Genomic DNA, 16,692 nt, shown 5'->3' on the forward strand with positions numbered 1-16,692 from the left:
TCCTACTCCATCTTGTCTCTCTCCATTTCTTCTCTTTGCCCCATCTCTTTTCATCCCACCTCTCTATCTCCATCCCATATTTACCCCTTCTTATTGCCATTCCATCTATCCCTCCCTTTCCATCTCCCAACCATATCTCCTATCCCTCTCCATCCCAGCTTTTTCTTTTCCTTTCCATCCCATCTATCTTTTTTCCATCTCTTCATCCATCATCATCTAATCTCTAACCTATCTTTCATCTCCCTCTCTATCTTCCACCTTTCAATCCCTTCTCCATTTACATCTTAGCAGTTTGCATCCTATCTCTCCATTCTATTCATCCTTATCTGCCCATCCCAACTCCCCATCCCTTTGCATCTTAGCACTTTGTTTCCAAGCTCTCCATCCCATCTCTCCATTCCACTCCATTTTATTTGTTCCTTCTTCACTATCCCACCTTGCTATTCCAACTGTCCATCTCACCTGTCCATCCCTCCCACCTCATCTGTCCATCCCAACATTCTATTTCATCTGTCCTTCGCTCTTTATCTGATGTCTCTCCATCCCTCTTCTCCATTCCACATCTCTATCCCTTTCCATCCCATTCCATATGCTGCGGCTGTGTAATCATATTCTTAATCATATCATCAGCCCAATAAAAGCGGCTTGCAATGACAGGCCGCTGGGATCAGATTATTTCTGACGGGACGTGACTCACGTCTGCGTAAGTTAATGAGATGATCGGAAACCGAATACAGATGCTCTGATGAAAGCCACAGCGGCACCATTAGTTTTTACGACAAACCCCTGAAGGAGCAGGAAGGGACCCTATGGAGTGTTTTCACCCAGGTTTAAGAGCAGTATTGCTTTTCAGCTATAAGGTTATGATGTATGCAAACTGATCCCAGATCTGTGTAAAATAGTGAAATGTGGAGTTGTTCCCCATATGTTGGTACAGTGGCCCCATTTTTTCCGTCCATATTGTTTCTATTAAACACAAAACATATCCAAACATCCGCCTGGCAAGGTAGTAATGAGGAACTGTACCAGACGGCCTTCTTCTTTTCCTTCTCCTGCTTCCTGCTCAGTAAATTATTAGTCATATAAATAAGACACATGGTGCTCAAATTGTATCTGAAAGTCTTAGAAAATGAAATGTGCTTTAGGAAAGAGTGCTATAAAAAGTACCTTTCCATCCAGAAAGGATTTTTTCTTGTGAAAGTATAATGAATATTAGAATCATTAGAATTTTATTGGGAAAGTAAGTTGCTCAGTAAGTTGACATTTTAATAATAAGACAATTAAGAAAAGTAAAAGAGAAGCTTAAATATAAAAGTTATACCTTGGTGTGGTTTGGCAAAGATGAACCTATGGAGGAGACTGATAATATAACACAGATAATAGGTAATAGATAATATAATGATAATATATTACTTCAATCTTGGAATGAAGCATAAAAACATACATTGTGACATTGGCATTGTGATATGGTTATATTATTAGGCTGCATCACCTTAAGCGAATTCTCAAATTCTCAAATAGACTTTTCCACTCGTTCCTCCCAAATGATTAACTGGTGCGTCATTAAGTATGAAGTTCCCACAACATAGTAAATCATGGGCTCAAGTTACACAATTTGTGGCCACAGCATAATAATTTATAACCACGAGTTACTTAGGTTGTGAAATTTCGAAATCGCATGATCTATTATTTTAATAATTCATGGCCACACCTCAGACACAGCTTAGCCTTACCAAACACAGAAATCTGCTTACAAAATTGGTAACCATGCTGCTTTTCTTCTACTTAATTTTCATTAAGACCACCTCTGTGATGTTGAAGTGACATCCCAGAATTGCAACTTGAACAAGAACTATAGCTTTATAGAAGAGGTGGAAAAAGTACAGAGAAACTGCGCTTAAGTAAAAGTAAGTATCTTGTGTTAAAATCTTACTTACTAAAAGTAGAAGTATGGAGTGAAAAATACACTTAAGTGCAAGTCAAAAAGTATCTACATTTAAACAGACTCAAGTGTTCAACAGTAAAAGTAAACATTTTTAACTGATGAAAACACCTGACATTCCCAATCCTGCATGACTAGCTAGTTTGCTAGTTTTGCTTGCTAGTTTTCCACCACTGCTAAAAGGCATAGCTAATTTAACAAACTCATGTACAAAACCTTGCTAGCTGGCTAATTTAACCAGCTAATTCAACCATGAATAAAATAGCTAATTTACCAAACCTAAAATTAACTTAATTAAACATATTTTAAATTAAAGGTTGATAGTTCATTGTTATATGGGAAGCAAACAAGACACCTCATCCTATATGAATACAGCAAAAGACAACATTTTTACATTTAATGTTGTGTAACGTCCATGAAACAAGTTTGTTCTTATCACTTACTTTATAGCAGCTATAAACAGTCCTTCCCTTATCAACCTCAATTTTTCTCTTCCTTGAAGTTAATGAAAATAAAAAAAACATAGCTTGTCATGTTACCAAGAAACTGGCATCCTAAAGACTTTCCTGTGTCAGAAAAGTTACAGCTTTACCTCTGACTGTTACAAAGTGCTGACACTGGAGACTCCTTCCTAAAATGTTAATTATACAACAGTTAGTTCCTGTCTACTAATTTGATTGGACAAGTGGCATTCCAAGAGTGCTTATATTTAATATAACCACACTGGAACGTTTCACTGTGTGTAACAGTCCCACTGAAACTTACCACACTTACTACACTGTTACTACACTAGTGTTAGTGACATCATCAGTGGACATGGCATAAGATACATTTTACATGAATATAACTTCTGACTTAAATATGAAAGCTCCTCAGATGAAGATGAAAGGAAGAAGGGAAGCACCTTTAACAGGAATGTACAAATCAATGTGAGTTAGCTAGCCAGCTAGCTGACAGGCTATAAAGTGAGTGTGGCTTCTTCTGCATCTATTTTCACTAGTGGAGCGAAAATAAACAAAACATTTAATTTATAAAACTATTGTATAAAAGCAATATCACACTCGTAATCATGCTGTTAGACTGAATATCGGCATGGCTGTGCTAAGCTACAGCACTCATGCCTACAACCAAATCACAGCTGCGCCAATATTCAATAGAACCGCACTCTTGCTCGAGTTTGTTTGAATAAACATTTCCTCACAGAAAACCTTCCGAGTGGGAATTACATTTTGGAGGACTGTTCTTGTCCTACTCGGAATCCAGAAACCTTCCACTTCTCACTTAGTCAAGAATGAATCATTAGTGTGCTGATTAATGAAGAGTGCTACAGTGCTAATGACTAGCTTTTTCATTAGCAGGCTGCTAGCTAATCAATAGGACAGCATTGCAACGTTCTGTGTTCTAGTGATCTGAACTTAATTCAGTGTTCATTCAGTAACCGCCATTTCTTAGAATAAATTAATCAGTAATTTTAAATTCATAAAAGCAATTGGGCCACACCCAGGGTCTTAAGTAACCTTTGCAGTGTAGGTCACTATCAGTCACAATACGTTTGTTATTTTTGAGCTTATTTCTCGTTTCCTTTTTCGAGTTTGCTGAATGACCGAGTTCGATTGATCAGGCTTACAGATGCTAGTTATGTCATGGCTAACAAAGAGACTGGTGTTAATGTCCAAGGCCGTGCGTCTTCTTTAAATAAAAGCCCCTTTGAGCAAGAGTGGCAGGTTATCTCTTGGACGTGATTAATGAAAAAAGAATAAAGGGAGAAAAAAAAGACATACAGCAGGGAGAAAAGGAAAAGAAGAAAGAATAGGCATGTCTGTGTCTGAGTTAAACTCGGGGACAAATTACTGTGTGCTTTCAGTAATGAAGAAAAGCCAGATTTGTAGTCAGCAGTGTCTCCTGCTGTTTGCTTTGTCCATTAGAAGGAAATGAGCAGATGGTTGTTGGCCTGCGCTTGTCCTCTCTCACTTTCTCACTTTCTCTCTCTCTCTCTCTCTCTCTCTCTCTCGCTGCCTATCGCTCTCTGTCACTGTTTCTCTTTTTGTCTTCCTTTCTGTTCGTCTTAGTCTCATGGGCCTTTTCTGTCCATGTCTATTTCTCTGTTTCCCTGCCTGTCGCTTTCTCTTTATTTCTGTCTCTTTCTGTTGTCCTTCTAGCTGTCTCTGTCCATGTCTGTTTCACAGCCTCCTTGTTACTTTCTGTAGTTTTTTCCTTCTGTCTTCTGTCACAGTTTCACTTTTTCTGTCATTCTGTTCCATCCCATTATCTCTACCTATTCCCATCTCTTTTTGTCTTTCTGTCCCTTCTGTCTCCCTCATTGACTTTCCTCTTGTAAAACCGTCTTTTGTTCTGTCATTCTGTCCCACATCCATCTCTGTCCTTTTTCTTGCCATTAATTGTCTTCTTTCTGTCCATTTTTAGTTCACTCTCATTCAGTCTTGTCTATTCGTCTCTCCCTTTCTTTCCCTTTCTTTCATTCCATATTTCTATTTCTCTCATTGTCTCACTGCTTCTGTCCATCGTTCTCTTCCCTCCCTCTCTTCCTACCTCCCTCCCTCTCTCCATCGTGTCCTTATTGTCCATTAATCTCTCTCCTCGCAGTCTGGCCAAGCACAAAGCTGACAGCGAATACCCAGGGGACGACAGCGAAAACAAGCCAGTCCAGCTGTCAAGAGGCGGCCAGGAGATGTCATCTCGGGAACACACACAAACACACATATACACACGTATACACACATAGACAAACTCGTGCCCGCACACACACCAATAAATAGGTGCGACAGTAGTGTTGGGAAACAATAAATACTCATTAGGGAGCAGTTAAATGGAGAGATGGTAGAATGTGACAGAGACGTCTGAACAGTGTCCGCCAACATCTGCTTCACGTACTGCTGACTAGCAGCAAAATCCGTCTGAATGGCTCCCTTCTGTGGAGAGAGTGTAAGCTTTCACTGAGAAGATGAGGCATCAGTGATCGTGAGATTTTTTTTTTGTGCATTCGTTGGTTGTCCCTCAGGACTTACTGCAGCTGGAGTGCCAGTTTTTAATTCTGCAACAGTATGGACATCTCAAACTGGCAATATGACTCGTTACACAGAGGTTCCACGCATTAAAACACAGAAACATGCGCATCGTCAAAACTGCACAGTGTGTAAAAATGAGTGGAGTGGCATTGAAAAAGTGGTACAAAGGTTCAGTACTGGAGACTGGAAACTCAGCAGCTGTCAAGTGGATATGAGAATAAATCTTAAAAAGTGTGGATCCATTACAGAATCACTCATATTCACACTTTCAGCCTAGTAAGTGTCTCTACACCTTTCCCTCCCCTTTTAGCAGGAAAGAGCGGCAGAATTTGTTTAAGTAAACAAACTTGGATCAGGAGCATTTCTTTTGCGAACATTTCCTGTGTCCACCACCATCTGACTTAACTAGCAGCAAAATGGATTTGAATGGAAAGCGTGTAAGCTTTTACTGAGAATATGAGGTATCAGTGATGGTGAGATTGTTTTTCCGCAATCGTCCTTCATGTCCCTAAAGACTTGCTGCAGCTGGAGTGCCACTTTCTGTAACTGCAACAGCATGGGCATCATAAAGTGGCAGCACAAATCCATAGATATTATATATAAAGGATCCATGTATTTCAACATTGTCCAGCATTATTACTTATAAAATGAGTAGAGAGGCTTTGGCCAAGTTTTTCACACTCGTTAGCACTACGCCTTAGGCTAACTGTGGCTTTAATGTATTTAAAACTTTCTATCACAGAATTCTTGATTCTGATTGGTTAGAGTCGATGTTGTTGATTCATTTTCTATAACAGCAGCTCTGACAGCAGGCAAATCACAGGTTTATATTAATGTGCCCACTTCTAGTATGTTATCATTTCTACAATAGCAGCTAGCTGAGGGACCTCAATGGTGGAAACGTGGCCACATAGACTGAATAAAAAGTGTGTAACTGATATAGTGAAGCTGTGGGAAGAAGTTTATGTAGCATTTATGGAAGGAGTCTCCAGTGTCAGCGCTTTGTAGCAGGAAATTTGAGTTTTCTAACACGGGAAAGGAATTCGCGCTGTCTGGTTTCTTGGTAATATGACAAGCTTTTTTTTGGCTTATTAATTTGAAGACAGAGAAATAAGATAAACTGGTGTAGACTTGTTTTGTGACGTCACAAGATTAAACGTAACTAAAAATGGATTAAAAATATAATGGGTTGTTTATTAATAAATGAAGTGTTGTTAGCGTTGGCACATTGCTGCGATGTAAGAGGAATTAAACACCTTGGGAAGTGTAGATTTCACACCACCCTGTTGTTGATTATTTTCTATAACTGCACCCCCCTAGATGTGTTTTAATCCTTAGCTATAGAGCGTAAACTTTTAGCCCTGTTTCTTCTTCTTTTTGTATGGAGGAGCATTTCCTGTGTCCACAAAGTGTTCCTCAAGGGTTCTTTGGATTGTTGATGGTTATTGGTTTTTAAAGTGAGCTTACATGGAACCTGTTTGAGAAAGGAAACCTTTTCTGCTACAAAAGAGTTAAGGAACCTTTTGGAAATTTTCCAAATGGAAAACCCTCCTTTGCCAGACAGAACACTTTTAATGAGAGTATAGCAGCAAAATAGAGTCAGATAGCTTCATTTTGCAAAGGAAGTGAAAGTTTTTATTTGATGAGTCTTTAGTGAAGCACAATAATTTGATGTAGAATGAAATATTAAAACATTAAACTCTGTTGATTGCCTGTAATTATTACAAATCAACTCCATCCTGGCAAATTAAGTGGAGTGGGATTGGGCAAGACTTCGTCAGGTTAATTAACACTGGAGGCAGGAAACTCGGACCTTGGCCTGGTGACTCTTCAGGAAACCTCAAGTCAGCAAATGTTAAGTATGTGGTAAAGCTCCACATCCATTAAAAGGTCCATTTCGGAATTCACACTTTAGCCCAAGGAATGGCACTAAGTCCTGCCCTCTTTTAACCTCCCTTTTTAGCCTGGAGAGTAAAGGTTGATCAAAGTAAACAATACACTCTTAGATGGAGAGCAGTCAATTTCCCAGCATTTCCTGTGTGGAGCTTTTGGAGTCAAAAGCAGCCCAACCCTTTGCAAACGAGACTCAATTTCACGGCACATTATCCCCACACCGTTTTTTCCCTTTCCCTAAACACTCTCCCTCTCTTTTTCTCTCATCACTAAGAGCAAGAAAGAGCAGCATGAATTAGTAATGGGTAAAAGAGAAAGGGCTAAAAGCCGACCGCTCCTCTCTTGCCCTTTCATTATCCATCCATGGACCCTGGTCCTCATCCCTTCTTCACACTCATTTAGATAACACGTCCTCCAACCTTACCTCAGCCGCCAGACGCCTCTGAATGCTATGGCTAACACGCACACTAATGCATAATATCCCCTTTCTGATTAGATTACATTAGCCTTATCTTCCTGCTCCATTCTGGCTGGACTAACTGCATTGCACGCTACAGCTAACACGTCTGATTTGTCACATAGTCTGTAGCGATGCCTAATGACACCACTGTACGAGGGATATCGTAATTGATGTCTGGTAAAAAAGGGGTGTGTCTGCTGCCCCTGCTGTTAATTGCTGTCAATTGCAGCTGCATGAACGACCAAATTAACTGATCTTTTAGAGAAATATTTGGCTTGAATAAAAAGTGAACATGAAGAAACCAGCACCAAGGAAAATTCTGGTGTTTTTCTAAAGAAAAAAAAAATTAATTCAGATTTTTGTTCTATGAATACAATCCATAAAGAATGACCTCACATGGTCTTCCTCAATGGTCTTGCATAAGCACAAACATAAGAACAGCTGATGTATTCACCATTTTTAAATATATATATATATAATATATACAGTGTTCGCAAGATAGGCTCTGGATCTCCAGTGACCCTGACCAAGAATGAATGAATCTAATAGCTTGGTCGCTTGTATTACGGATTTAGGATGGCCAGGTTTTTACTAATTATATTCCTACTAAATGCATGAAAAAATTATTTGAAGATGAGTCCAGTGTGACATATCACTACTCGACATTTTCAAACTAACATGGAGCAGGTAAATGATATAATGACATGCAGTCTGTAAAATAAGTTAAGAGAAGATTTTTACTAAATACGAGCCTCCAAAAACCAATTTGCCGCTCCGTTCTGAGTCCTGTAGAAATCAGTAGGAGATACTCTTAACACTAAAGAGTACTTGCCCTTTGTCCTGCCCCTCTGGGAGAACCTTTAACGGCTCTGTGTGGCCCCTTTAGGAAGATGGAACCCATAACCATCCAAAGAACCCCTGAGAAATCTTTTTTTCTAATTGTGCACTTCATATACACTGTCTTATTTTAAAAACATAAAAATGCTGAAATCAGAATCAACACTGAAACATGCTGCAAATAACAAACATCATTTTTTTCCTTTCACTTTTCCTCTCCACTTACATTTTGGAGAAGTTAGGTGGCCAGAGCACTGTGGCTCTTTTACACATTGAAATAAAAGCTACATTTGTTTCGTTTGCATGTCTTCCATGTTTAGGATGTTCAAAAGCAATTGTGCCAGAGTGAGTTATAATACATTTCCGTACATGGAAAACATAAGATGTTTATGGTAATTTTTGTTATAGGTGAAAAAGTTCAAAATGTTGATAAAATTTAAAATCTGGGCAATGGTCATTATTTAATAATGGAAAAAAAAAAACTGTCACAAGAGACCCAAGGCATGTGTAGATCGAAACGTGTCTGTAAGGTGTGACCTGCTTTGTACCAGGTGAAAAAATATTTTTATTATATATATATCAGACAGACACGACAAATGTAATGACATGCCAGCATGCTCTCCTAGTCAGGTATGATGATGGATTATGGACCTAATAATAATAATAATAATAATAATAATAATAATAATAACTTAGATGCAAGATATTTCATTAAAGAGGTTTGTATTGATTTCCTAACAGCGCTACGACATACAATGCACAATATTATCTCTACACTTTTATGTACACGTTCCATGTTTCATGATTTTTTTTTTTTCGTTTGAGAATACCTGCTATAATCATCAAACATATAATAATGACAAAAAACAAAAAACATGGACAATCTTTCTTTTGGGAATAACAAGACAGCTACACGAAAACACATTAAATGTCATGTAGATATTCAATAAACGATGAATAAACTCAACTCATCAGACTCTTCCCCCCGATGGAAATAGTGCTTTATAGATAGTTAAACATGTCAGGGCTATAAAAGAGAAGCTCTGAAATATTTTTTTCATGGTCAGTAAAGTGTGAGTGGTTTAAATATCCTAGAAAAAAATGTTGTGAAGGTCCACATGGTGTGTTTTTAGCCTCTGTGATAAGAAAAAGGTGCCTCGACTTCACAGAGAGGCACAATGAAAGCATTGATTTCCAATGCGTGTGACAGTCTCCTCGCAGTAATTTGTAGACACCGACCCTTTGGGGTCCTTGAAATGTCTCTAGTCCTCCGATACAATCGATAGTTTGTGATTATTCGCACTTCTGCTTCCTCCGACTCCGCACTGATTTACATGTTCTCTCGCTCTGTTTCTTCAGAACATCACCGCAGTCTTGAGAAAGAGCCGTCCATCTGCAGACACACACACACACACAGAGGTCTAATGAACCGAAATGTATTTGAATATTTGCCAGACTTGACTGATGTGGGCCTCGATGCGCGATGAATAGCCTCGGTCCGTGAGGTTGTGTTCTTACACGGGCAGATTTCAAAACGAGATGAAAGGTTTTGTCGAGAGAGAAGACGCGCATTAAAATAAATGTCAGCCGAAACAGAGTGCCCACGCGCTCTCGACCCAGACAAAAAAGAGAAAGGAACCCCTTTGAATGATTAATTACTACATGTAAATTATGTAAATTATGCCCATGCAAATATTTCACGAGGACAATTAAGAGAGCCATTAATTACTGCCCACCCGCCTTTTTTTCCCCCTCTGTCTCTCTTTTTTGCTTCGCTGACATTCAATTTAATTTCCTTCTCAATGCTTTAGATGTTTAATCTTTGAACAAAGGCTTCATGACACAATTTCTGGTCACACTGCTGAGACTTATGATCAGGGCCACTGATACGATGGGTGCACTGACATCCAACGCGTGATTTGTGTGCTACTGCGCCTCAATAAACCCTTAAAAAAGGAAAATGTAGAAAGAGTAAACAAAAAAGACTTCCCGGATTCTGCAAGTGGACAGTGAGAGGATGTTACCTGGTATCGTCCTGTCTGCGTCTGTTCTGTCCCTGCTCAGGTCGGTCTCCATTTCCGGAGCAGGAGGCTCTGAAGAAACATCGATCATTCAATATTTTTAGTCAAGTTTATTTATAAAGATCAAAACTACAGCATAATGTAATGTGAAAGGAAAAATCCTCTGTGAATAACTTGTTTATTAATCTTTATATTTAACATGTGATCTTTAATGCTAGTTAAAACATCTTTCATCACCATTTTTACTTTAGCTAATGGAATCCTGCATTACCCACAATGCCATTCGACTACCTGCTGAAAGTGGTGCCAGTGGGATTTAGCCCTTGTGATGCAGCGGCGCTTTAGTACTTCTAATACCACAATCTGATCGTTAGCGCTTACGTTTAAGATCACTGAAATGTTTTCTCCTGTTAAGCACCATGGTAACCACGCTAGCAATGTCAAAAGCGCAGCAAACAACCGCTAACTTTTCACAGGAATAACAAATATACAGCACCAACCAACAAATGAACACCAGACTCGATCATAAACACATCACAAATATTTTAAAATAAATATAAATTTAATGTGTTTCAGGATGGATTTTTGCTTTAAAGGGATAATATCATTTGGGGATGAGTTTATAATGATTTTGACATGCAGTTTGGCAATGCTAAGCTGATAGCGACAAGCTTTTCTTGGATGTTAACAATGTTAGTGTCATAGCTTCAGTACAAAAGTGAAAAAGCAAGATTAAGACACCAAACATGTTTTGGCTGGTGGACTGCACCTGGGTTCATTCATTTCTAGCTGAATTGTTCCTTTGACAATCGACAATCTTTTTCCACGAAGAAAACTCCTGGAAAAACCATTTAGATAAAAATAAAAGAAACCCTGGGTGTTCAGTGTGTGTCAAATGCCGGGATAAACAACAGAAGAGAAATTGCAGATGTAATCAATACAGAATGATGGATCAGCAGCACACAATACAAGAGGAAGAAAGCCCATGATTTATACTCCATGTGCTACAATTGTAAAGTTCTGCAATATATCAGCACTCTAATCACATGCATTTTTCAACAGTGTGTGTGTGTGTAAGTGTGTGCAGCCTGAGGTATAACCAGAAGCCACTCCTTCAGCAGGTCATTATTCCAGCTGTGTAACTCAGCTGCGTGTGATGTGTGTTTGCTCACCGTTTGGAGTGTGAGCGTGCTCACTGGCTGTCGTCTGCTGCAGCGTCTGCTCAGCCTGGTCACGTCGCTTGGACTCATATTCGAGAGCTTCCTGGAGCTTCCGTTTTGTCTTTTTCTCTTTCTTCAGTCGCTTCTGGATGAGGGCTGGAAAGGAACAAACGTGGAAATGTGAGAAAAACGCAAAAGAAATGTGCCAGGCTTCAGACACTTTAGTGCTTCAAAGACTTCTGATTCTTAAAATCGTTCTCTGTATATCGTAGTATCGTGCAATATACAATTTTTTATTTTTAGTGTAATAGTTTTTTTTAGGGCTGTGTGTGGTTTGAGGGAGTCGACAATTTTAATTAGCATCTGCTTAGCTAGTGTAGGTAGCTAATTACCTCAGGGTTTAGCAAACTTTCTCACAGATAAAAAAATGTGTTACTCTCACATTTTGGGTTATGAAATGTTAGTAATGATAGTAACAAACTTCTCCTTCTATCCCTAACAATTACAGAACTATGCTAATCTGGCCTATAATCTTTTTTTTTAAAAAGTACATTAGCCATAAAGTATATTAGCGAGTACTTTATGCAGCTAAGCTAACTGTGTGGAGGTGTGCTAGCCTAACTTGCTAAACTTGTCATAACTAAACTCACTTTATTTCAGGAGTGTTGTGAAATTGCTGATTTAACATCCAGCAATTAGATTGTACACTAAAAAGTGTGTAAAGAATCCAGTCATCACATTGTGAGTTAGCCAGGTGAAAGAAGACTGGTGTTAGCAATAACTGACAACAAAGCCAAGCAGGAAGACTTTAACTTAAGTTCTAAATGTCATATAAAACAGCTCCTCATTTCTTTAGTATATTATTTAAAATATAATATAATATAATACAACAAAACTTTATTTTATTTTCAATCATAGGAAGCTTGTTGATTTACTTGCTAATGCTAGCTAGGTGGTGAGCATGCTAGCCAAGAAGATGGCTACACATTATGATTATGATGAAATTCTGATATAATATTAATAAAACAAATGTTAATAAAAGTAACAAAAAATGATTCACTAAAACATCAGAATGGGGAAAACTGTCATCTCAGTGAGATGGTTTGAGTATTTCAGAAACAGCTGATCTCCTTGGATTTTCACGCACATCATTCTCTAGAGTTTACTCAGAATGGTGCAAAAGACAAAAACATCCAGTGAGCAGCAGTAATGCAGAAAGGAAACGTCTTGTTGATAAGAGAGGTCAGAGGAGAATGGCCAGACTGGTACGATCAGACAGGAAGGCAACTTCAACTCAAATATCCACTCTTTACAACAGCAGTGAGCAGAAAAGCATCTCAGAATACAGAACATGCTGATCCCTGAGGCAGATGGGCTACAACAGCGGAAGACCACAGGAATCTGAGGCTATAGTGATGCTTTTCTGCTCACCATGGTTATAAAGAGTGGCTATTTGAGTTAACTTGTATTATCTAAGGTTCAATATGTGTACTTCATTTCCTTAACAACAGCCATAAACAACCCCATACAAAGAAATGTCACAGAAAGTAGGTATTCACTGTAATATTGGAATAAGTCTGATTTTATTAAGGGTTGGTCTGTAAAACTATAATGCTATACAAATTCCAAACAATTCTGGATTGATATAGTGACATCACCAGATATGTATGTAACAAGTATGGAATATTTTGGTGTATCAGATATTAAAATATCGGAGCATCCCTAATAAAAATTGCCCCCCAGCGCTAAACAGAGGGACCATTACAGTTCACAATGGCAGGAAAATCCCTGATCCAGTTCAAACCACACAGAGCTAATTAAACTAGGAAACACTACAGCAGCAATAAGTAACACTGTAGCTAAATGATTTTAATGAGTAAACGCTCTGCACATAATTGCTGCTCAGATGTAGTTTGGTAACAACTCAGTATATCGTGCAATGTGTGTATTAAATGTTCGATGGAGCTCAATTCTCAACTGACCTCCTTCATTTTCTTCTGTTTGTAATAATGGACTTAAGACATTCGAGTCAGCGAAAATGGGCTTCTTTGCATTAGCTCTAATGCTCCCTTGAGCATTGAGGCTTCCTCTTTCCCTTTATTAACTGATCTGAAATCAGCCCTCACATTTCCACCTTCTTCATTCACCGTTAAGAGATAAAACAGCAAATTATTCTACAATGGAGTTCTACAACAGAGAACTCACTTAATGCTAATGTGATGTATTATGTACAGCATTTGTTATGTTTATCATATCTGGTGTTGGTGAATATTAACGCGGCATTTCAGTTTACAGACATAATCAATCATTAATATAAATTTTATTATAAGTGAGTACATGTAATTACAAAGGCAACTTCCTTGTGAATATGGGTGCTTTGTGTTTTTGTGCTTGTAATTTGTGCCTTTGTTTATGCATGCACATCTCTGCCTAGGTGTGTGTGTGTGTGTGTGTGTGTGTGTGTATACATCTAAAGGAAAATGCTGAACCTACAGTTTATTTCTGTCGGCTCGATCATAGCGTGGGCGATATTAAAACAAATGATGAAGGGGCTCATAATTAAACAACATTAATTAACGCTGCATGTTTTCCTGTCACTGTGATTTAGACGCCTTATGACCATCTCTTAATGTACCCGAAGTTTGAAGATGGAAATGTTTGAAGTGATTCGGATGAAAACGAATTTGTATATGTATATTATCTGCTTTGTTTTTATGTATAATTGTATGTAAAGTATGTATGTATAAATTTAATTTTAAAGTATAATGATTTTTTATGTATAAATTAGTTTATTGTGTTGATTTAGTCATTCATGTTTGTACGATGACATAATGATAAAAGCATAAAAAAAAACATAAAAGCGTTGTAGCTCAAGAAGCAAAGACCAACCTTGTTTTGATTATTTCTCTTTGGTTGTACTGTTAATTTATCTCTTTCTAAAACTGCAACCTGTTAGTATAATAGTATAATAAAACAAGCTAAAACATTGCCTTCATCTCTGCTACAGAGAGAGAGAAATACTTTATATAGTTAATCACATTTTCAGGATTGATAGCTCAGTGGTTAAGGTTCTAAACCACTGATCACAAGGTTGTAAGTTCAAATCCCAAAGAGCTACTGTTGGACTCTTAACTAATGAGCTACGTGCTTGAATTGTGCCCTCTATAAGTAACTCTAAGTACATGTCTCCTCTTTAATCACCATATACTTCACATGACTTCACAGTCCTTGTATAAGTGTAAGTCTACTGTGGGGAATCTCTAGGTACCTCAAGTTTTTATATAATCTCACTTCAGGAATCTTTAAGCATCTTAATGCATCTTGATTTTGTTTTTTATTTCAATATAAAATTATTTTTCAAAATAATTACATCCTTTTATTTCTATTAGGGCTGTCAAGACAAATTTCACTGTTCAATAATAGTCACATATTTGGAAAATTTACATATTCAAAAGCAAAAAAGAAATTTGAATGAGATTCTAGTTTTTTTGTGGCTAGGATGTAATTTAACAGTCCTCACCTATCTATTTATGTATCATAAAATGATTGGTAGTGTTAACATATTTCAAATAAAAATTGTGTCAAAAAATTATGTCACTGTTGGCTGAATACTGGAAAACCAAAAAAGGCAAAAAAAAAACCAAACAAACAAAAAAAAACAAAGACGTATCTGGGTTTGGCCAAAATTAGGTTTCTCTGATTGTAACACACAACAATAACTCAGCTTTTAGAAATCATAAATATATATATACATATTTCACACAATGACATGGAGAGGTTTTATTTGCTTTTTAATCTGGCCTTTGCTGTATGTCTGCAAAGAAAGTGAATTCCTCACACAGTGCATGTCACCATGATGCATCCAAGAATCTAAGGATTGTTACTTAACCCAGGTCTGAGATCAGTTATTAATCAGTGATTAAAACCAACCTCCATCCATCCTTTTTTCCATACTGCTTATCCTACACAGGGTCGAGGGGGAGCTTGGAGACTATCCCAGGGAACCCGGGGCACAAGGCCAGGGACACCCTGGACAGGGTGCCAACCCATTGCAAGGGCACATGTTCACAAACCACAGACAATCTAGAAATGCCAATCAGCCTACAACGCATGTCCTTGGACTGGGGAGGAAACCGGCATACCCGGAGGAAACCCCCGAAGCACATGCAATCTCCACACACACAGGCCAGAGGTAGGCAAACATGCTAACTCCACACCAAACCATAACTGATTTTCATCAGATTTTATACAATATGTGCCTAATACCAGGACAATTTCCAATTCCAATTTACAATTTCCTAATTCCAGGACAAGTTTAACCTGATTCCAGATCAGATTTTGGGTGCAGTAATGACCTCGGTTTTTCTGCTCCACGCAGAGCTGTCTCTCCAGTGTCTCACGTAGTTCCCTCTCCCGATAAAGCTCCATCTTCAGCTCCGTCTTCTCCAACTGCACCTGCTTCTCCTGCGCCCGGGCGTTATCTATAGCCACCTTCAGCAGACCCTGAACACACACACAAGCACAGCATGAAGGTTCACTTTTTTTTTTGTACTTTTAGCAAAATAAATAATAATATGAATTCATTTCATGCCTTTATAATAATCATTAACATATAATTTATAATTTACAAATGCATTTTCTGTAAAAAAAAAAAAAAAGTGCTTAAAAATTAATTATTTATTGTTTTCATTTGTTTGCAAACTAAACAACATATGTATAATTTTTATCACATATGTATTGAATAATGGAATAAAAAATTTCTAGAGTTAGTTTTTTTTAACCTATATTCATGCTAGAGTTTAATTATAATAATTATACATAATTATTCAATTAATTTAACTGTGCTCAGCTTATTTATTCCAGAACTATAAAATGACCTGTAAAACCCTCATTTTTGAGCTGATCAGACCTAAACAATAAACTATAAACAATAAAGTGACACACATTTTCACATGCTTTTCTTAGCACTGCCTTGTCCATGAGTTTTCTGGGAACAGGACTTACCTGGATGTTAGTGAGGAGTGTTTCTATGGAAGACAGGCCCTCAGGGAAGAGCAGCGGTGCAGGGAAGCCTGGAGGAAGCGTGGGGATGGTGTGAGAAACTCTCTCGTAGGTCTCGCGAGATGTGGGCGTGCACAGTACGCTCTCTTCTGTAACAAGAATGAAAACCACATTCATTATATAACACGTTCATTATAACAGTTTAAAGTTATAGCTGAAAGTTAAGGCTCGGAGACTGATTGACAAGTAGTGATGTGCGTGAAGGGGCTGGGCTTTAGTGTGAGCTTTGACTGTGATGAGATGAACATGAAGATATTAGATTAATTACCTTATTTAAGTTTATACTTAAATA

The 16,692-nt window shown here is 38.0% G+C and overlaps 1 protein-coding gene across 2 annotated transcripts in view; it reads right to left on the reverse strand.

Annotated features, from left to right (window-relative positions):
* Window positions 1–8,864: 8,864 nt before the first annotated feature.
* Window positions 8,865–16,692, reverse strand: part of dachc (dachshund c) — a 64,226-nt gene continuing 56,398 nt past the window's right edge. For both annotated transcript variants that reach the window (XM_026931986.3, XM_026931985.3), the window contains exons 7-11: window positions 16,344–16,489; window positions 15,695–15,842; window positions 11,352–11,495; window positions 10,183–10,251; window positions 8,865–9,551 (exon numbers count right to left, since the gene is read on the reverse strand). In XM_026931986.3, the coding sequence (XP_026787787.1) occupies window positions 9,514–9,551; window positions 10,183–10,251; window positions 11,352–11,495; window positions 15,695–15,842; window positions 16,344–16,489 (545 nt within the window). In that variant the 3' untranslated portion in view covers window positions 8,865–9,513. The remainder of the gene's footprint in view (window positions 9,552–10,182; window positions 10,252–11,351; window positions 11,496–15,694; window positions 15,843–16,343; window positions 16,490–16,692) is intronic.

The sequence above is a fragment of the Pangasianodon hypophthalmus genome, chromosome 26 (genome assembly GCF_027358585.1).
Source record: "Pangasianodon hypophthalmus isolate fPanHyp1 chromosome 26, fPanHyp1.pri, whole genome shotgun sequence".
Classification (NCBI taxonomy): Eukaryota; Metazoa; Chordata; class Actinopteri; order Siluriformes; family Pangasiidae; genus Pangasianodon; species Pangasianodon hypophthalmus.